The sequence below is a fragment of the Cydia fagiglandana genome, chromosome 9 (assembly GCF_963556715.1).
Source record: "Cydia fagiglandana chromosome 9, ilCydFagi1.1, whole genome shotgun sequence".
NCBI lineage: Eukaryota > Metazoa > Arthropoda > Insecta > Lepidoptera > Tortricidae > Cydia > Cydia fagiglandana.
Window position 1 is genome coordinate 8,223,786 of NC_085940.1, and position 23,921 is coordinate 8,247,706.

Consider the following 23,921-nt stretch of genomic DNA (forward strand, 5'->3'; position numbering starts at 1 on the left):
TGAACTTATATCAACTTTGATAGGAACAAGATCACTGTACGCGATAATAATAATATGTGTAACTCAGCTAATTATTATTTTCTAGGACGCAACTCAAAAAATTCATTTAAAACGTGTGCTTTATAGCCACAACTCAAAAGTGGCTGTATTGCAGGGAATTGTCTGACAATTTATGGTCAAATGCATAAGGCCACTTGTGAGAAAAAGGCTCTTAAAGACCTTTTTTGCTATGGCTCTCGAAATAAGGTCGTAAATTGAACAATTTTGAATACGAATCTGCAATAATCCAGAAAATCAAAAATTTTGAATTGTGGCAGTATAGCAGGCACACGGCGAAATGTTTGTGAATTAAGTTAACTTCTCTTTCTACCGCACGGGCCGTGCAGTCCAGTCACCAACCAGTCGCTTGCGCCGGCGCGCGCGACACATGCCCGTTTGCCCGTGCGCGCGCAACTTTCCCGATTTCTAAACCTAAAACAATAGTGCCGTGTTGTTTACGATTATGACAGTTTTTGTGACATGTTGCTAATCGTGTAATGAGTGTGTCATGTGAGCGTGGATTGCGGATTCGCGAATTGCCACTGTTTACCTTTTTATGGTTAGGAACAAAGTAAGTTTTCGCTATTTTATGGGTTCGATGGCATTGCAATAGTGCAATATGCAGCACTGTGTATTTCATTGTTCGTAAGGTTACTATATTGTTGTCAAGTTATATAAGGAAAGTGTTTGGTTTAATTAAAATAACAATTTACCGGTTTGAATACTCATTATTCGCAAATTAGGAAAGACCTTATCAAGTTAATTAGTAGGTAGATATTTTAGGTACCTACCTACCTACTTTTACTCGGCCACGGCTTAAGTTATTCTATAGTCTGTATCTTTAGGTATTTAAAAGAAAGTAAACAAACAATTTGTAAATTTTCGGGTAGTTTTAAGATTTATTGGTTAACCAACCAAATACAAAACCGCTTGGATCAGTCACTGAACGACCTGACTTTAACCTACATTATTTGATCATGTAATGTTTTCATCTACCCTCAACTGGCTTGAGGAGCCATTTGAGGGTAGATTTTGTTTACTTTTATTTAAATACCTAAAGATACAGAGTATAGATGTCTATCTGTAAGCTCTTCACGCTTAAACCGATGAAATTTAAAGGTAGGTAGTTTCAAGACTTTCCAGCTCTAGGAAAGAAACAGAATAGCGTCGGCCTAAGTCGCAAACCTCGTAACTCAATTTCAAGGAAATTAGTAATTGATGCTACCTTGGACAACAATACTTATAGTCGCAAATCTCGTAACTCCCCCGGAGGAGTTACGAGGTTTGCGACTTAGTCGACGATAGGTATATCAATCATCATCATTAATCCCTTTCCACGCACACGAAGTCGCGGGCAGAAGCTAGTACTTAATACTTTATGTTAATATTAAAATATTCTATTCTAATTTTATTTATCTGGATCAATGATATCTTAATGTGCTAAATTAGGTTTATTTTATCTACTTAATAATATTTAAATAAGCATTTATCTAATTCGATTGATTAATAAATTAATTGAATAACTTAATCATATATCCAATAAAGCCTTTTCAGACCTTATCAACCAGTCAGCCATTTGAGCTAAATATCTTGGAGACCGAGCTTTGCTCGGAAAACATAGGTATGAAAAAACCAAAATGCGCGTTTACCCAGAGATAAAACTTACCTAGATCTATCTCCTTACCAAATTATATGAGTCGGTTCAGCAGGAATTAACATACTGACAGACAAAGAAACTTTCGCATTTTTAATACTTATCTTCTCTTATTATCTTCTTCCTTGTCGTAACCTCATGGCTGAGGGACGTGAGGATAGTGGACACTCTTCACCAGTAATCTTTAAGCCGCTCTGTTATGGGCCCAGTGCACGCTATTCTGCAATGTGGTGGCTACTCATTAATATGGATATACAATACCTATATCTGTAGATGCACAGACGAAGTGTAACCTACAGCGAATGTCAGTCCTCGCATATGTATGTGTTCTCAATGCATAATTAAATGTAGTGCGTAACAACATAATATAGGAGTATTGTTGCAAAGTTTCCTGGTGTTCTACAATACCGCAACAATTATAAACATACGTCACTAATTATGGTCTACGTTGCAATATAATATTAGTAGGTAAACCGTGGGACTCTGAATAATTTATCGGTGTGCAATACCTGTTACTTAAATTATTTTAAAGGCATAATCATGTTCATAAACATGGCTAAAAAATAATGTCTTTGCGTTAGATTAGTTAAAAATGTTAGGTACCTACCTACCACCTTCGCATAGACAATAGGAACAGGAACCTGGTATAGTACTGGCTTACGCATTATTAATTCCGATGTTTAATTGTACCTGTTGTTGAAGTTATTGTCATTGCCGCCATTATCAACCGAGGACACATATGGCAACTATGACGTGATGTGACGTCACTGCATTCAGTGTAAGAAAACTATTTCATGGCCTTGCTGAATTTATTATTAATCAATTCGTTTGACTTATGTAAGATCCGATTAAATGATTACAATTAAAATATTCAGGATTTAGTTCAGAATTATAAACTCCTGCGTAAGATTTCAATATGCCTTTCCGTTATTTCAAATCAAGTTATGAATACACGAAGAAAAGGAAGGATTTTGGACGGCAACCACTGTTCACGTCAGTTCCAGGACACTTGCTAGACTCGATTAACCCTGACAGAGTCCAGCAAAAGTTATACTGCCTTCGCAATCCCGTCCATGCATCCGTTCAGGCGACGCTCCCTCAATCCCACCATGATGCAAACACCCCGCAAGTTCTTTTTGAAGATCAAGGCATGAATCACACTGAAGGAGGCTGGCCACGTGAGGTGCATCCAGAACACGAGGAACTAGTATTACGACATTGCCGTCGCGTAACACACGAGGAAAACTATATCCATGCAGTTAACTCCCTGTCTAAACAGATGGTGCATTGCATTAACCAAAATAACGCTGTTAATTTATACGAATCATACTTTTCTGATATGCAGGCTCAAGAACCTGTGGAGACGTATCATATACGAGAGCAAAACGTTTTCAGAGACTCCTGGAAACGTCCAGTCTCTTGCATCTGCTGGACACACGAGCAAGAACCAAAACTAGCTGTCGCCTACGCTTATAAGCAATGGGCCTCAGATACAAAACCAGATGTTAAAACTGTTTGCTATATATGGAATATTTCAAACCAAACCACTCCCGAGCACGAAATAATACCAGATGTGCCCTGTTGTCAATTACTGTGCTCACCCGTTGATCCGCAAGTATTAGTAGGGGGGCTAAACAATGGAACTGTGAATGTCTTTGATATCCGCAGCGGCAAAATATCAGTTTCTAGCAGTTCCGTTTTCAATTCTCACTTTGCTCCGATTTCAGCCATGCGTTACACGACTTCAAGAACAAACACTGAATTCTTTACTGGCTCGCCAGATGGATGTTGCTATTGGTGGGACTTGCGAGATCTGTCAAAACCATTAGACAAGCTGATTATGACTATTAATTTGGCACCGGGGGCGCAACCGCAATCAACTACAGCAGAAGCCGTTAGTTCTTTAGACTTTAACGCCGGGCTCCCTACTAAGTTTCTCTGTGGAACCGACTCCGGTCTTGTCATAAGCGTGAATCGCATGGGTAGGTCACATGGAGAAATTATGGCAGCACTTTTTAAAGCTCATCTAGGAGCAGTTCGCACCGTCCAGCGAAGTCCTTGCACGGCGAGGATGTTTGTCACATGCGGGGACTACTCTGTCCAAGTGTGGAGTGAGGAGGTCCGATCAGCTCCCATAATAATAACCAAACCTTATCGCTACCAAGTTTCCGATGTTGCTTGGGCTCCTTTCAGATATTCCAGTTATACGTCCGTCTGCCAAGGAGGTTACATGTATTACTGGGACTTTCTACGAAAATATAAAGAGCCCGTAGCTTCATTAAAATTGTCGAAATATGGACTTACAAAGGTATCTCCACATGAAGGTGGCCACCTCATAGCAGCTGGGGACACCAATGGTTCTACTTATTTAACTACAATCCCCGAAAACATGGTTGTGCCGGGTAAAGATGACAAACATCTTATGGGTATATTGTATGAGAGAGAGACTAGGCGTGAACATAATTTAGAAGCTCGTCAAAGGGAAATCAATTTGAAACTAAAAATGCAAGAACAGCATGATCAGGCTACATCGTCACCGAAACCAGAAGATCAAGAGGATGAAGAGGCGGAGACGGTTGCTGAAGAAGAATACTTCAGAATTGTTAATGCAGAGTTAAGCAAGATGGAAGACGCGGCTACTGGCAGTTTACTGTAATATTGTACCTAATATTGCATTATATCAATATAAATATCATGCATTTCAATTAAAGTAGCCAATTTAACTTTAAAATAATATAATTATTATTAACTACTATACCTACTCAGAAATGCAAATCAAATTAAACAAGAGGTCCTGATGTAATAGTGCCGACCATTGAGTTTATTGAATTGTATGTATGTTGAACAATTTCACATCAGTAGATTTTAAAGTACTCAAAAATTAGGAACACAGTGGGGGTATTTTTTGTGGAGTTGCAGAAAGATATTCTATTCCTGGAATAATTAAAACTCGCCAGGAGTTACCTACCGTGATACATATGGGCCGCGTGGTAAAAAAAAAGATAAACAGACCATATGGGCTAAAAATATATACCTAGGTACTTAGCTGTTTTTAGGTGTTCAATATGTATGTTTAGAATTTTTTGTTGATACCAGTGCAGTATTAGCTTCGAATATTTTTGAAAGGATATCAAATATTAAGCCATTCTGTTGGTAATATTAGTGGTCAGGCAGGTCAGGTCTGTTAGCTATATCGCCTTAAAATAAATGTCTTGAAGCATTGAGTCACCTCTAAAGGGACTCGAAAACGTACAGTTAAGTAAACAAGTAAAATTATGATACGTTTGTATAAAGTTACCAGTCATCGACTCCCTTCCAAATAGTCTACAAGCAACATTCGACTGGGCTTAATTGTAGTTCGTGACATATCGGCAACATTATCATGGTGTGAAAAATAGCGATGTCACCGGAGAAATGTCAAGTTTGAAATTCAAAATGTATTGGTCATAGTCACATAAAGTTGGAGTGGAGATGCAAATTTCGTGATGTCATGTGACTTGTGATTAATAAATATATGAAATAGCATCCCTGGATCAAGGTTAAACTTACATTGGTCCCGGATATTTTGAGTGTCGAGAAGCCCGCATATATGTTTCCCGGCAGATCCGGCGAGCCGAGGCCCTTGACCGCCGATTTATACGACCACTCTCACCTGACCCGTCAAACTCCATATGACGCACCATTCATAACCTAAGTATAAAAGACGCGGAAGGGACGTGGGGGGTCCGCATTGAATGGTAGCGTAAATTGCTCGTGCCCACGGGTTGCGTGAATAGTACGTCACAAACGCGTTGCGGGCAACTTTCACCGGGCGTTACCTACTCCGTCGCATCGCGCGAGCGACCGTGTTTGCAGTAGCCCCGTTTCCATATTGCTTGTTCCTGGTTCGACGTGCGACACTTTATACTAGGCCATTATGAGTGTTAACAAAGGTTTAGCTTACCTATACAGTATAAGTACTTCAACTGGGTACCTACTTAAATATAAACGTATTAATGTTGTATTTTATTTTCGTTGATCGAAACAAACCGCGGACAGAACTTATTTATAGGTAGTGTAAGAAAACCGGAGATACGATAAGACTCTTGAAGTGATTCGCATCATATTTTATTTAGTAAAATTACTCATGGAAAAATACTCTTTCAAAACAGCTGTCGATTCAGTTAAACTACTTTCCTATAGATTATCTCTGGTTACAAGGTTAAGACGCGTGCCTATTGTATTTAAACACTTTGCCGACATCCGACTAAGAGCAAATTCCATTGTTATTATTTGAAATGTCAGAAGACTTATCTGAACATTTAGATGCCTGGGATTTTATGTCTTCTATAACCATCATTATTTTTATATTTGGCTTTTCCAGAATGCTTTTAACAGAGTACTGTTTTTTTAATTGGATTCTTTAATACCTTAAGGCGCTAAGATTTAGCTGACTACTTCAACTTAAGTTATTTAACTGCAAGCTGGGGTGACTAAGAAATCGTTTATGCTGTAGGTATGTATAGGTACTTAGTTTTATTACAATTACGGTTTCATTGAGTACGCTATGCCTTTCAAGTCACATCATAAATCAGTAATTTGTAACGAATATTGCATAAGTAGTGCATACTGCATTAGATTACCTAATATGTCATTAGAATGACTAACCGCAATGTCGTATGAGGACGAAAGCAAATTATCGCCTCGATAAAAATACAAAGCACACATTTATGTCGACCTCCGGTAAACGTACCACTTTAACTTCATGTGATGTCAATACAGTAGGCAATAAGATCCAATTAAAGATCGTCCTTATTGATACCCTCCTGAGTGGTTATTTTTGACTGATTATGTCATTTACTTGTATATCAACACACGAGCGATAGGTACGCTCGATAGCGGTCACATGAGACGTTTATCGAATGCCAATGTCAACTAATTTGCAAACCCGTCCGTACTGTTATAGACAGACCGTCTGACCCACATCAATAGGTACTATAATTGGCTAAAATCTCACTAAACTAGATGTCTTCATCATAAATTCCAATTTAATTGTGTCGCCAAACCTCTGTAAAAGTTGTAGTCGTTGTTGTGTAGAAGGCGTGGGTTAATTAATTATGATGATGATACATTGGATATATTTTAGTTTGCAACTTTGCACTGAGCGGAGAATTCTGCTACCAAAACCACAATTATTTTATTTATTTATTATTTAACCATGTGTTACAGCTTTATGAGTGTATTAAAAGGCATTAAAAGCTCTACTAAAACTGTCATAAGTAAATAATTAGTAGGCGCTTTTACGAGTACCAAGGTACAAACATTTAGACATTCAATTGCTTACCTGTACCTAGTATCTAGAAGTATTGGGATTTTGAACAAAAAGTTAAGTACCTACTATATACTAGTAACATTTTTACGTTAAACACCTGCCTATTTGAAAATGACATTAGCTTCCGCTTTTAACGAGTATATAATTAATTACCTACTCATTGTCATAAACTACCTAATCGGTACATAAATAACTGGCCTTCAAACAATTGAAACAAAAGCACAACGGACCTTTTAAAACAATAGAATACCTGTACAGAGAGTAAAACACTCTTATATCTTGTGAATTCCCACATGTGTCAAAATGCGAAATTCATTTGCTATGCATGTGCTACTTTTACGACCAACCCGTCGTAAACACGGCGTGTGAATATACCTCCTATCTCCTATCTATAGGTACAAGATCATTGGCATTTTGTGTGACGTGTAGCGTGTAATAACTTAATAACACTATCACGGGTGCTATACATGTTTAATGATTGTTCTTCAAAGTTATTCTCTTAATTAGACTTCATTTTTGAGTATACTTTGCTAGATACAAAGTACCTAGACTAATTATAATTAAGTAAATACTATACTAGATATAAAGGTAGCATGAATTTTATTGAATTTGTAACCCGACATAATTTGAAAATTCTTGCTGTAATATTTTTAAATAAACAGCATAATTAATTATACTGATTTTAATGCATGATTAATTACAATTATTCCAATATAAATGGTATTGAACACGTGGTTTAATATTCTCTGACACGGTCATCCTGACATTGTGCGTGTCCCTGTATAGATTTAATTTTTAAAAAATTATCTAATTTGTTTCGTGTATATTGTTCTAGTGTCGCAATGGACAGGTCGGTGCGATGAGATCGGCGCTGGCGCTGGCTCTGCTGGTGATGGCGACCGCGGCCGCTGCGCAACTGCCTCCTGCCGACGCACCCCTCAACGACACACGTGCGTGAGTTATATACACACAGAAAATAAAGTTCTTAAATTAGCAGTTAAAGCCCTCATACACAGAAAGCTCTATTAAACTCTAAGCTAAACCTAAGACGCATAACTTACACGCTTGTATCAAAAGAGATGTGTACAGCGTGTTTTTTAGGGTTCCGTACCCAAAGGGTAAAACGGGACCCTATTACTAAGTCTTCGCTGTCCGTCCGTCCGTCCGTCCATCCGTCCGTCCATCCGTCCGTCCGTCCGTCCGTCCGTCTGTCTGTCACCGGGCTGTATCTCACGAACCGTGATAGCTAGACAGTTGAAATTTTCACAGATGATGTATTTCTGTTGCCGCTATAACAACAAATACTAAAAACAGAATAAAATAAAGATTTAAATGGGGCTCCCATACAACAAACGTGATTTTTGACCAAAGTTAAGCAACGTCGCCACTCCCGACTCGGGAGTGGTCAGTACTTGGATGGGTGACCATTTTTTTTTTGCTTTTTTTTCGTTTTTTTTGCATTATGGTACGGAACCCTTCGTGCGCGAGTCCGACTCGCACTTGTTTTTTATAGGCGTAATTCACACGTAAACCTCGCTCGGTCGCGCTTCCGTTTTATGCTTTATATCGTTGTTTGATCTTTGCGTCAAAATCAATTATTCAGATAAAATAATTATTTTATCATAATTTTCTTTCGTGACGTCACTAACCGACTTCCAAATCTGAAAGAAGGAGGTTATCAATTCGGTTGTATGTTTTTTTTTTATTTTATTTTTTTATTTTTTTTTATGTTTGTTACTCCATAACTCCGTCATTACTGGACCGATTTTGAAAATTCTTTTTTTGATTGAATGTATATGCATACAGATTGGTCCCGTTTTTGTCAAAATCCAGTTCTGATGATGGAATCCATGAGGAATCGAGGGAACTCCTCAAATCTTAAAGGCATACACATAGTGATTTTTGGTTTTTTATCAACGAATCAAGCATATACATCCAAAAAAGTGACATTTGATGAAGTGGAACTGCTGATGATGATCAGAACGGAACTCTTCAACGACGCATAGTTCACGGTTGGCGATTTGTCCTCTTCGTTATGTTTGTTAAGCAAGTTAAGTTTTTAAGCCACATTTTTGTCAAGCTCGAGTTCTGATGATGGGATCCATGAAGAATCAAGGGAACTCCTCAAATCTTAAAGGCATGCGTATAGAGATTTTTGTATTTACATCAGAAAATCAAGCATTTTCATTAAAAACTGTTGCATTTGATGAAGTGGAACTGCTGATGATGATCAGAACAGAACTCTTCAACGACGCATAGTTCACGGTTGGCGATTTGTCCTCGTCGTTATGTTTGTTAAGCAAGTTAAGTTTTTAAGCCACATTTTTGTCAAGCTCGAGTTCTGATGATGGGATCCATGAGGAATCAAGGGAACTCCTCAAATCTTAAAGGCATGCGTATAGAGATTTTTGTATTTACATCAGAAAATCAAGCATTTTCATTAAAAACTGTTGCATTTGATGAAGTGGAACTGCTGATGATGATCAGAACAGAACTCTTAAACGACGCATAGTTCACGTTTGGTGATTTTTCCTTTTCGTTATGTTCGTTAAGCAAGTTAAGTTTTTAAGCCACATTTTTGTCAAGCTCGAGTTCTGATGATGGGATCCATAATAAACAACTATGATTACCTACCATAAAATTAATGTAGGTATAAAGTACGATGATGCCAATCTTACTAGCCCCTCCCGCTTAAACCCCCGTACACCGCACGGCATGCGCCATTAAGTGGGTTAGGTTAGGTTTGAACTGCGATCCTCACAGAACCGAACACGGATTAGGTTAGGTTAGAACTGCGAGCCTTACAGAAACGAAATGCTACTTGAAAAGTGGGTTTGATTAGGTTCGAACTGCGATCCGCACAGAACCGAACTGCTATCTGAGGAGTGGGTTAGTTTAGGCTAGAACTACGACCCTCATGGCTCCTCTTCACGATGGGCCAACGCCGGCCACTCCAAGGGACGCATTTATGCGTTAGAGGGAGCAAGTGATAGTGCATGGCTGCGTCCCGTGGAGTGGCCGGCGTTGCTAGTAAAAAAGTGGGTGGTTTTACCTCCTTTTCTACATAGTGTACCATCTACAATAATCTTTCATCGGCCCCCATGGAAGTCGGTTTTTTTTTCTTAAAAATTATTGTATGTAAAAATACCATGCGTCAAGGCGTAAAAACACTATTGTATCGCAATTAAATATGTACAATATGTACATATTAGCAAGCGTATCGTGGGCTCGTGGCATTGCATGTTTGTAATGTGCATGACGTTATCGGCTGACATGTTTTAATCGTGTGTTTCCTGCTTAAATCCAGAAATTTAGTCTAAAACAAAAAATGTGACATGTGACAATAACTTGTATTAAAGTGCATTGGGGTAATTTCGAAGGCCGGGTAATTTAGAAAATGGCAAATATGTATCTATAAAAATAGAAGCACTTCGTAATTTAGCAAGACTTACGCTACTGCAACGCTTACCACGTCATCTTGCGTACTGTTACTACAGTAGCACCTAGTTCCTACATTGATTATTACGAGTACCTTAAATAATTGCAGTTGAATGTCTCTCTGACGATTGACGACATAGGGTCGCGTAACAAGGAAATGCCCCTGTGGTTCTGCACGGCCGCGGCCCCTCTTTTTGGCACAAGCCCACACGCTGAACAATAGGGTATTTTCCTACTAGTCAAATCAGTTACTTTTCTAGAACTGTCAAAACGATTTGCTAATATGGAATTTATATGAAACATTACATCTTGACGTCACGGTCAACTCACCTACTTTTTATATTTCTATCAGATTTATTAAATAGAACTCGTGTTTAAAAATAACTTCTATCTGATGTGTTTTTCTAATAATTATCTGGTGCTGTATTTCATGCATGGTATAAAATAATAACTGTATACCTACTAATACTATATACCCTATTACCAATCCAATAAATCGAGCGTAAAGATAAAAACTCCACCATTGACGAATTACAATCGTGATATTCAAAAAGTCCTATCAACTTTATACCGTATCCTTGTGCATTCAATTTCAGATTAATCAACCAATCGCTATTCCACGACTAAAATACGTATATGTAGGTGTAAAGCTTAATTTTCTCCGATTATTAATACAGGTTTAATTAACATTAATGCAGTCCATCGAAATGTAATTCAAATTTGGGAGTTTCGTGGGCCGGCATAATGCGCTTACAATGAACACAATAGAATTACAATCTGATATCCGATCGAACCGGCTAATTACCCGGCGGCACCAATGCGTGAGCGCTTTCCTTTGGAAAGTAACTGAAACTGAGCACAGGAGATAGGTATTGTAATTTCAACATTAATTTTATTATTTTACATTCGATTAAAAAAAAGTTTTTGTGAAATCGAATGTGGTGGATCATTCAATGAAGTATTTTTCTCGTTGCCAAACACTTTTTTGTAAGGTTTGACTTTGTTCTGCTCAGTTTTATTCAATTATAATATTTTTAACCGACTTCAAAAAAGGAGGAGGTTATCAATTCGACCGTATGTTTATTTGTTTGTATAAAAGATCAATGAGCAATTTTTTGGCTCTTTTTACATTTACGCCATTGAGCACTTCCCTACCTACTTTTTTCAAAGGATAGGGAAGTCGTAAAGGTCTTAAAATTCGCTAGGATGTACGAAAAAACGTAGTCTGAAATTTAAGTTTTTTTCTAATAGTGCCATCAATAAATTGGTTAAATAAACTTAAACTTAACAAAGGAAAGGGTTATTAAGGGTTACATTTTACATATTCTTTTGTCATAATGTTTAATGGTTCTATAAAGGTTAAGTTTAAAAAAAAACTTGCAATCTAATTGACCACACTCTGATTATGCACTACACACAAATGCGTGCGCTTTCCCTTTGGAAAGTGATTGAACGACCGCACTGTTCTGCGATTTTAACACTAATTGATTAGTCAATCAGCTACTCAGTCTACAGTCCGTCAGTATGACTAGTCAGTCATCATGCAGTTGCAAACTGACGAGTCATTGGGTTAATTTGCAGTTATACTTCCCCTTATTATTGGTCAGTTCGCAAAAATAACTATGCTACAAGACCAAAAATAAGTAGGTATGTACGTATTTAGTAGTTAAATATAACAGTGCATGCATCGCTGTCAATCATTATTGGTGACGAGGGACGCATGACGTTACTATTACCAGGCGTGGTTCACTCCGCGATTTCGTCGCTTTGCTACAGGTAGCTAAAACTACATCCGTTCGACCCCAATTTTGGGGTTTGCCATAAGCCGCGCGTGGCGCTGTCGCCACCTAGCGGCCATATCTGTGCTGATCGTGACAGACGCGTTTTGTTAGAGAGTGAGTCTTCTGTACCTAGTACTATTATTTATTCTGTGCTATTACCTTGGTCCTGACACTGATACTTTTGCACTTACAGCACTCGCGTCTATAATACAGGGTGGCCAAAAAATTAGTGCATTCCCGTTGCCAGATGGAATTGGAGTTATAGTGAGCAACTTTTACTATGGGACCAACCCCGAAATCGCCAAAACAACTGTTTCATACATTTTGGCTTACCTGGTTCATTTTCTACGGGAGGGTTAATTTTTTCTTCACGATTCCGGGGTTGATCCCATAGTAAAAGTTGCTCAGTATAATAACAAAACCTCCCTGGCAACGGAAATGCACTTATTTTTTGGCCACCCTGCATAGGCCGAAGCCGTAATGCAGCATGCAGCTGCAGTTGCCATCCAAATGTCACCTTAGCTTTATGGATATATTAATGGCAACTGAAACTAGGAATAGATTTAATAAAATATCGATTCGGGAAATGAATTAGAGATTCACTAGATATGAAAAAGTAAAGATAGTGACGTTCCACGGCAAAAGGTACCTTAAGGCGGCTGGCGCTTACGTCGCATAGGGCCGCAATAATATTGGAGCGGCGTTAATACTAGCGTAAGCGCCAACCGCCATCAGGTACCTTTTTCCGTGGGACGTCATATATTTTTACCATATCGTATCTAGTTAATCTCTAATTCATTTCCTGAATCGCGCGGTATGTATTTACCTATCTAATCCACCAATATCGTGTTTCGTTATAAAACTATCTTCCCACGGGCCATTTTCTCCAAAATCACAGCAGCGGCTAGAAAAATTTAAATAACTGTCAATTTTGTTATATGGCAAAGTGTAGGTGTAGTGGAACTATGAAATTCAGAGTCGCCATTTCACCAAACACGATTGTCCATATTGCTGGCTTGGTCTAAACACGAAGCGAAAGCTCAAAATATGCTTGAGTTAACAAGAAATACAATTGTGTCTAAAAGTTAACAAGTAGGTAAATAGGTAGGTACATATTAAAAATAATCGCAAAGAAAGTAAACAAAATCATTTTAAAGATGTTGAATATTATCTTTTAAAGCAACGGAGTCAAGTTTCAAGTTATATAATAATCACGCATCGCATTCGCGTCTCGGACTACATACAGCAGGAAGAAAACAATGCTATATTAACATACGGACTGATACAATCGAACCTATTCATCTCCATAGTTTGTAAAAGAAAATGCACACTTTTCGACTCTGTCCTTTATTAAATAAGGGTCTAATTGTAAGTCAGTCATTACAGTACCTATTTACCACAAAATCCGTAACATAGGCGCTAATGCCTCTTGCAAAAAGTGAATAAATAATCGGCCAAGACTTAACGGCCTATGCTCATTCCAGAGTTCATTCGTCCACTACTATTTCAGAAAATTTTAAAGGCTTATACCCTTTTAGGATTTCACATTATTCTTTAATTTTACCTTATTTTGAAACCATGATTATGTACCTACTTATTTATATTTAAGTATACATTTTTTAACCGTTTGACTGGTGGGGCAGTCACTTATTATAGTTAGAGAAGAATTTGTGACTTTAAATTTGTTTTGCACAATGATTCCTGAATCGAAAAAGCCATTATATACTATATTTGAAACTCTATCGATCGTGGGATGAGAACTAGAAAATTCATGCCCATTTATATGTGTAAAAAGGTTTTTTTTGATAAGCGAATACCTATACCAAATCACAAGCTTATTTCTACTACTAATGGTCATTTAGCATGAGCTGCGGACCAATAGAAGAACAATACGAAACTGTAAAGAGTGTAAAGGTTCACTAAAACTCCCATTGACGCTATGCGCTGCATACCTACATTGTCACATGTATCCTAAACCTACCTAACATAGAACGTGAGGGCATCCATCCACGGTAAACCCAGGACTTATTTAGGTAGGTTCAGCTAATGCATAGGTATATAATTCGGCCAAAACATTCTTTGAATTCGTAATATGTAAGTATCTTTTCAACAAAAAAAATATTCACAACGCTACTGTCTCCCACTTACACCTACAAGAACCGAATGAGCGTCGACCGTGCATCGCCATGCATTCCATTACGCCCAAACATGCCACATTAGCATAGAAATATCGGCGCCGTACGAATGACAAATTGAAGAAATCAAATTAGGATTGAGTCCGATTCGGTTTAACCCAATATTTATTTAAGTATTGCTGGAATCCGGAGCATTGCAGACTTATGAGCATGACATTTGTAAAGCAATATGAGTGCATATATAACGAGACTAACGAACAAGTAACTTGGCATGACGGTTTTGAATTTTGCATGGTCAATCAATTTGTGATTTCGTGGAATGGAATTACTGACATGAGAATGCAGTTGCCTGTCTTGCGTACATATACAAGTATTTGTATAGATTAGGACTTACCTAAATAATTTTTTTTTATCTTTTTTAGAAATCGTTTATTTAAAAATGTTGAAGAAACAACGAAGACATCTAGAAAGTAATTTGTTATAAAAAATATAATGAATAACTGACCAAAAGAGGACTTGTATTTTTAATGTTCATAGAGGGTTGTTAACTTGTAAAAGCCTGCCTTTTGTTAGAATATCCACCCTATTTAAGTATTTACGATAGCACTCGAATATTCTTTAGGGACGTTATTAATGAGTTTCGAAATTTGGCACAAATATTTTTAACCTTCCTTTTTAAAACAAGATTAATGATTAAGGAAGTACGCAAGAGGATATTAAGGATAATTTCACAAAAATATCTGGTTTCGAATCTGTTTTATTGTGGTCGTAGCGATAAAATAACCTAGAATTATTGGGCTTATCTTTATCACTTATTTGATACTCTTACTTGATTATTAGAGTACCGTAGGGGGGTGAGTAGGGTCAAAACTGAAATTCAAACCTCGATAACATTTTATTTTTACATATGAAAACTATAAACGGTTACGGTTTATATAATAAGTGTTCCGGACGTATGTATTTTATTTAGTTTTTATTTTATTTTGGGTAGTTCCATTTCATAACTTTGACGATAAAGAGGAAAACCCACCTCACCCCGTAGTGCCTCGTATTTGGGGTGAGAGGGGTTTTCATACAAAGGTGATTTTGGAAGATTGTTGGATCGGTTTTTTTTTTTTATAATGCGTATTACTATAGCTCCATTTTAAATTGGAATACATTATTTTTGTAGCAGTAGCCTTAAAATCCGTTCTCACCCCCCTCTTAAACCTTCTTTCCCCATTCATAACCCACCTCTCCCCGCGAAACCTACTCACCCCGTTTTACGGTAGCTAAAGTAAGTAGGAGGACTTACTTAATAAAGGTCACAAACATTAACAAATCACAGCTGGCAAGATTAATTAACATAATTTACATTACAACCTTCGATTATAATATCGTTATCATATCAACCCACTGGGATACACTTATCAAAACATCGTAGTAGGAACGTAATAAAATATTAACTTGATTATGACATGTGGGCTAAAAATAGGGGAAATAATAATGATAATGGGGGGAGTAGCGGCAAATTAGTATAAGGTTAAGACTTCGACCACGCTAAGTTTGCACTTGGGGGTAACAATGTATCGCTGCTTGAGAAACATAGTGTCACTATACAAAATTATTTGTGCCTGCTGAAAATTCAACTTTTCAAATCCGGAACAACGTCACTATTTGAATGGTTCTTAATTTTGGACACTATGTTTCTCAAGGAGCGGTATGTACCTATCCTGTAGGAGTCCCATAGTAAACGTAACATTTGGCGTAGTGGGAGTCTATGAATTAGACAGCCGTGTTCCAGACGTTGCCCGTGGCATGTACTGTAGGTATATACTAGTGATGTACCGACTATTGATTTGGCCGACTAGCCGACTAGCCGACTAATCGGCGCTCGAATGGCCGATTAGTCGGCCGACTAGTCGGCTAGTCGGCCAGATCATTAGTTTCGTATAAGTTTAGGTGAAAAACAATAGTTTCGCTCCTTTTGTTGCGCTATTCATCATATTAGCTTGGCTAAAAGGTGTTCTCTACAGGTTCAAAGACCTATCACAAGAATCCTCGTTCAATTTCTGTCTATTGGTTGTTATCAAAATAAATAACATATAGTGGCGACATCTATATTGGTGATACACTTTACTGTGTCTATAATATCTATATATTGTATCTGTGGTTTTAAAAATAAATTAAGTCTGTCTGTTCTAAATCTCTTCAACGGTCGTTTCATTTAATAGGTTATGGGCCCAGCACGCTTCCACTGCGCTTAGCTTAGTTTAGTTGTTGCACTGTGTTTAGTTCTTTTATTTTACGATCCTGAGCAGACCGTCAGTACAGCTTGTAGGAGGCATTTCCATGGCTCTATTTCCCGTATGAAGTCGCCAGTTAAGAACCTATCCCCTGTGGTCAGCGTCTTCACGAGCAACGTCTAGCCCTCATGAGCCCTGTCTAAGTCTCTAAATTTTGCAATAACATTAATAGTTCCTCATGGCCCTACCATTTAAAAAAAAACAAAAACTGAATAACAATAAAAATAATTAACTGTCGAACTTGCACATGAAATTACACGAGAATCAGTTGAGATCGACCTGTAAAGGAAAACACCAGCCCACCAACATACGATAACGATCAAATGGTCAATTATTTATATGAACAAAAGTTTTCGTATGCATCCTGAATAGGTATTTTAGTAAAATAAACATAAAACATATGGTATTCTTTCACTAATAAAGTGCCGACTAATCGGCCATTTTTGCCGACTAGTCGCCGACTAATCGCCGACTACAAATGTGGCCGGATAGTCGGCTTTCCCGACTAGTCGGCGACTAGTCGGTACATCCCTAGTATATACCTACCTGTTAGTATAATGTCCGTCCGATTTTGAAGGAGCCCATAATCTTATTTCCCACGGTTACCGACTACTTATGCCTAACTTTAAAATCTTTGTTGCAGGCTGCGGCACAGAGTGTGTGAGGTGCGCAGCGGACGGTTGCATCAAATGCGCCCGGCTGCTGGTCTGGCCGGGCGCCACTTGTGCGCATACCTGTCCCGCCGGCTCACGCGAGGCCTGGGCGCATGATGACCACCTCATGGGCCGCGTCTGCTACCCCGCCAATACTTATAACGAGGTATGTATCAAATACGCCCGGCTGCTGGTCTGGCCGGGCGGCACTTGTGCGCATACCTGCCCCGCTGACTCACGCGAGGTCTGGGCGCATGATGACCACCTCATGGGCCGCGTCTGAGCCAATACTTATAATGAGGTATGTATCAAATGCGCCCGGCTGCAGAAATTAGACTCTTGCCGTGAACTACGCGCGACATTACATTGAAACCAACTCTACTCAAGTCACAATCTCACTAGTATAAGTGGTCTGAAGAACATCTAGGTCGTTGTCAAAGCCTGTTCGCACTAGGTCGTGACGCCGACATGTCCCGGTAAAAGCGTCGTGGCTTGTAACCATACTTTAATGACACTGTTAACACTACGCGCTGTGCAATGTAAGCATCGCGATTTAATTATACAAGGCACGAACCTTTCTGGTACAATGTGTTGTCACGAGCTAAGAGCTGGCTTAAGCTCAACTTTATAAAAGACACTTAAGTAATAAGACTGCCAACCTCAATATAAAGTCGCGTTCTTCACGTTACGGTGTATAAGGAATCTTCCGGTTAGGGACGTCTTGCCTTATTAGGACGTAGCTCGTAGGAGCCACGCTGCCGCCTTAAGAAAAAAAACCATAACTAACAAAAAGTAAGTTTCGAGAAAAAGCCAAAAAACTTTGCACTCCTGTTCAAATAGGTTAAATTCAAAGTACAAAGTTGAAACTTTTGTTAATGAACAAAGTAATTGTGTAGAATTTTTATGCGTTGTAAATTATTCGATTATCTATTTATTTAAATAAGTTATTTAGAAAAAATAGTTACTGCCTCGTGATATAAATAAAATAAAATATCTTTACTAACATTAAATGACATAAGTGTGTACTTATGGTTTTTGTGTTAGTTTTGCACTACGATGTCTAAGAAATAAAAACACAAGTACACAGTTGTGCTTATGTTACTGACCGATCTCGAAGCTGAAAAAGCACAATTAGGTACTTTATGTTTTTTTTGCTTAGTTAACGTTATCAAATTATGATTTATCTCGTTAAAGGAGTTTTTAAAAATACGATGAAGATTCAGAATTATTTATTTAAAAAAACAAATGAAATATTTTTAGAGATATTTGATTAGTAATGTAATATAAAACTAAAAAAATGCATAATTAGATTGCACTACCTAAGTACAAATGCTATTAGAAAACTGAAATAAGGTACAATTAAGTAGATTGTACTAAGTACTAGTCCTTAATTTATTGAGATGGTGCTGATGTTTGTGGCTAGACATGATTTTCTTGAATGTCACATCTGGCCATAAGAAGCAACCGTCTGCTCCTAGACGACTGCCGCATCGTTAGTAATCTGATAACCAAAACAAAAAAAAAACGCACCCACAGCCAAGAAGCAAGCACAAACAGCCTTTGCATTTAGAATAAAATATGGTTAGAATGAGAATGTTAGATACAGCTCAAACACTCAGAAAATTATCAATTTTATTCCATTATAACAAAACTTGCAATCATAAAAATAACAACAAAGCGATACTCATGAAACAAAGAATGAAAAATAAATAGTCGGGAAATGCCTGTTTCATGAACAAGCATGACATTGGGCGGTGTATCCCATACTAAAATTAAGCCATGTGCCAATGTAAAACTGTAAGTGTTATTTTGCAACATACATAAAGCTCGGTGGTGCCGGAGTGATCACACATAGGACCGAAACTTTAAGCCACGTTATTTTAAGCCATTGTACCTTAAATTCGTGGTTAGGGTTATAATATTATGTTTTAGTCTCAATAGACAAGTTACTTAACACCAATATACGAGTAAATAAAGAGATAATGTTAATTCCAGATACGCATAGATATACATGTGAATACGCGCGCCATGCCTTAACGTAGGTACCTACTAGAATGACCGCGACAAATATACCTAAATTTATTCAAAAATATAGGCAAAATCTGTAATACACGACGAGATGAGAAACGTAACATGGATATAAGTAAACTTACAAATATGTTTTGACACTTATTACAATCACGTATACACATTAACACTTCTAATATTTTTTGAAGTAGGCACACACAGGAGTAATTAATACGTGCGTCGTACGCGCCACCTCTTCCGAAGGAAAGTAACCAGGAGTGAACCGGCCAAAATCTGTCCTTATAGGGGACCGGAGGGGGACTACCTACTAGCCTGATAAAGCATAACTGACCACAACGTTTAATAAATAAAGCACAAGTTTACTTTTTTGCAACCGACACTAAGCAGAAAAAGCATAAGGAAGAGTCATACGAGATAGAAAAAACATAACGTGCAACTTATGTTTTTTCAGATTCCCAGAGTTATGATTAATAATTATTTTATGCTAACAAGACTGAACACTTCTGTCAACTTATGGGTTTTTTACATAGAAATTTTATAGAAAACCAATATTATGGTTTTTCTTCTTGTGAAATAATTGTTGGGCTCAAATTCAAGACAAAGGAAAAAAACACAAGTCGTCAATTTAGTACTTTTCTGTCTATGAATATATACTTATGCTTTTTCTTTCTCAAAAAGGCAGTAACTTTACCAAAATGGTGTGTAGTTATGCTTGTCTAAATCGTGACCTGTTAGGGATAAAGAAATAACTGCTAGATAGAAAAATCACATTTTTAGTGTTCCGTACAAAACTTTGTTTACGGAACACTTATGGGATCACTTCGGTCTTGCAAATCAGTTAAATACGTTTTTCTCAGAGACCGTTTGACATAGATACCTAAAATTTGGAACAGTTATAGCAATTACCACCACTCATATTGTGAATAAGTCAAAACTGCTTATTTCTTATTAAAGGGGGAAATTTAGGGGGTTGAGAGGGGTAGGCTGAAACTTTTTTCATTTGTAAGAATCGTGTGGGGTACCATTAGAAAGCTTGCAAAAAATTGAGTCGATGGACTGATTTTGACTTCATTTTAGACTGCAATAGTTTCGTCAAAAAATGCATTTAAAGTTGCAAGTTTTCATACAAAAATTTTCACCTCTGTCCTGGCGATTTTCGCGAAAACTATAGCTAACAGGCAGCTGACCAGTCAATACCCAACTTAAAGAAGCATGGAGACGGCGGGAAAATTATCAGCTTAACTTTATCTTTATTAGTTTTTCAACTGCAGCTTGACCTTTGGTTGCTTAGGGCTAGCTAACTGATGCTTACACTGGTCAATTCATATTAGGCGAGAAACATCCTTAGTTAAAACTTTGGCATTGAAATTTATGACTTATGTCTTTGACATAAAGTTTAATTCTGCTTGCTTATTTTTGTGGGATATTTAATTTTATCTTAATAGCCTACTATAAGTATGAGAGAGATCTACAAAATACGACCTTATTATATTGCAAATAAGTTTCAATTTCGAACGGGCTTTCCAAGCAATGGACTAGCATCTCAAAAATCTGAAAAATTCAAATTAAGAATTCCGTTCTTGACTGTCGTTGTGTCTTTTTTTCCACAATAGGACACATAGAGTTAGTAAGGCGTATAGAGATAATAAAGTCATTTAATATTTATGAACAGCTTTGGCCTTTTTATTGAGAGTATCTGATTCGTCGAAACAATATACACAATAAGTATTCCTTTTCATTAAGTACCATTACATTTCTGTATTAATTGTATAATTATAATATCTATTAATTATATTCAGTACTTATGTATATTTTTGAACGGATCGGTGAGCAACAAGATTCAGGGCTATAACCGCGAAAATAGAAGTTCGCAAATTGCGAGCATTTTTCTCTGTCACTCTAATTACGCCTTCATTGGAGTAAAAGAGAAAGATCCCCGCAAATTGCGAATTTCGGTTTACGCGGTAGCCCCTCAGTCCTGTTACGAGAAAATAATTTTGGAAGACATTAATAAATAGTACCTATATGACAGTTAAATATCACGGTTTTTTAGAAACAAAGGTAAAATTGACGAAATATTTAAAGTAAGCCGATCTTGTTTTTTAGCAGTTCTAAATAATATTAAAGTCTATATATATGGCATAGAACTAGAAACAAAATCAAATAAAAAATAATAATGAGTTCTAAATTCAAATTGAAGGAGTTATGTTACATTTTAAGGTATTATAGGCCAAGCGCGCACCACGATATAAATTTTTGCGACACGATTTTAGAATCGCGCTGTAATATATCGCAGAAAATTCACTGCGCGCACTGCGATGAAAATGAAAAAGTCGACCAGTCGCTTGTCATGAAACGTGTCTTTAATATGCGATTGCTGTATGACTGGTGATCCCCGTCTATTTCCATAATTAAATGGTCAACATCTAGCGTCTCATTTTGAGACTCCATTGGAGGTGCAGGTGCCGAGATGTTGGGGGAGAGCGAAATGCCGACTGAGGTCCGGCCGGGGTGCGATTTTATTATCATAGTGCGCGCGGGGCCATACAACTCCGCATGCTGCAATTCACTTTGCGACAATCGCGTCGCGAACAATTGCGGAAAAATGTGACAAATCACAATTTAAAAATCGCTGCGATTTTTTTGTCGCATATGCGCGCACTAACATATAAACACATACGTTGCATTTCTGCGACATAATTATCGCAGGACAAAAAGTCGTGGTGCGCGCTTGGCCTTACTCTAAATTATTATAATACATCAAGCATTCGCGAGATGCTCGACTTCGGTATTCAAACACAAAGCAATAGTACAAGAATCTAACTAAATGCAAAGGCCGAAGGAGCGATTCGAAGATCCGAAGCGTCCGACAGACGCGCGCCTCCCGTAACTTTTCCAAGTATTTTTAAGTACAAGTGTCTAAGTCGCAAAATCCAAAGGCTGAAGTCGCATTGGGCCGAAAGTCCGAAGCATCCAGGAGGTCAGTTCTAAACACAGGTAATTAATACAAGTGTCTAAATGCGAAGGCCGGAGGCCGAGCTCCGCGTAGGGCCGAAAGCCCGACGCCTGCAAGATGTCAGTGGTTAAACACAGAACTGACAGCCTGGACGCTTCGGGCCTTCGGCCCTACGCGGAGCTCGGCCTTCGGCCTTCGCATTTAGATACTTATACTATTGTTCTGTGTTTAAGTACTAACATCCTGGACGCTTCGGGCCTTCGGCCCTACGCGGAGCTCGGCCTTCGGCTTTCGCATTTAGACACTTGTACTATTGTTCTGTGTTAAAGCACTGACATCCTGGACGCTTCGGGCCTTCGGGCTACGCGGAGGTCGGCCTTTGGCCTTCATATTTAGACACTTGTACTATTGCTCTGTGCTAAAGCGATGACATTTATTTTGCTAAAGCTCGGCCTTCGGCCTTCGCACTTAGACACTTTGTACTATTGTTCTGTGTGTGTAGTTGATTCCGGTACCCTAAAAACAGGCAAACAACCTCTGTAAAATGTAACGATGCGAGCGGTACGGCTACCATCAGTTTGGCATTGACATAAACGCTACCGTGGGCGTGAACGTAATTTACTTTCTATGCATCTCGCTCGTACTGACATATTAGTGCGAAAGAGATATACCTATAGGAAGTAAATTACGTTCACGATATCGTTTATGTCAATGCCAAACTGATGGTAGCCGTACGGAACACTAAATGCCTCGAGCTATCTCGGACTTGGCCAAATTATTTTTCCTGATTTCGAGGGTGTCAATAACTCAATTTCGCAAAAATTGACACTTATGGTTTTTTTTCTTAAGGCGGCAGCACGCTGGACTTATCAAAGCCAAAATACGTTGTGATCATTTAACTGTATCACTGTGTTTTAACTCTCAAAAAGAACTTACTATGTACCCATATATGGGTACCATATGTGGTCAAAAAGTGGGAAAATATAAATGCGTAAGACTTACTCGTGGCACGGGAAATAAAATTACGAGTATTTATTTTGCCCGAGACATTAAGACATTAGGTCGTGTTATAAAGTTTTACACATGGTAAAAAAGCGTGGAAGCGGCCTCTATACTTTCTATAGTTAATAGTATAATAATTATAACAGAAATATGACTTTATAAGATTGAGTGTTTTAATGATTTACTGCTCTATGCCTATATGCATGACTCTCGAGAACGTGCTAGTAGAAAGGTATTACCTATGTGTTAAAGTATACAGAGCTCCTCTATGTTCAGTGTCGCTTTACATTTTTACCGAAAAAAGCCTTTAAGTATGATGGAATTTTCAGAATTACAGTATAGGACAAAATATAAATCACTATCAAACTTAGGACTGCTGACGCGATTCTATATATCGCTATGGTTGAAATCATGTCTTGCAAAAACAATTTGGCTAGCAAATATTCCTTACTGCTTCTCGCGTACTATGCATTTAGGCTGCTCTAAGTTCGAGTTAGATGACATTCTGCACTCTATCTGAGTAATAAGCAAACTTACTTCAAAAAAATTATAATTATAAAGATGATCTATGGAATTAAATCGAGCGCAAGTGATAATGATAAGCAACAGCAGGATCTTTATACCATAATGAGGTCAAAT

At 37.9% G+C, this 23,921-nt stretch overlaps 2 protein-coding genes across 2 annotated transcripts in view; both read left to right on the forward strand.

Moving 5' to 3' along the window:
- Positions 1–423: 423 nt before the first annotated feature.
- LOC134667264 (uncharacterized) overlaps positions 424–23,921 on the forward strand; it is a 29,810-nt gene continuing 6,312 nt past the window's right edge. Inside the window, exons 1-3 of the mRNA XM_063524601.1 lie at positions 424–610; positions 7,840–7,954; positions 17,287–17,462. Of these exons, the coding sequence (XP_063380671.1) occupies positions 596–610; positions 7,840–7,954; positions 17,287–17,462 (306 nt within the window). The 5' untranslated portion in view covers positions 424–595. The remainder of the gene's footprint in view (positions 611–7,839; positions 7,955–17,286; positions 17,463–23,921) is intronic.
- LOC134667239 (dynein intermediate chain 3, ciliary-like) lies at positions 2,469–4,385 on the forward strand. Its single transcript, XM_063524566.1, has one exon. It carries the CDS (start codon positions 2,610–2,612, stop codon positions 4,347–4,349), a length of 1,740 nt encoding a protein of 579 aa, XP_063380636.1. The 5' UTR covers positions 2,469–2,609; the 3' UTR covers positions 4,350–4,385.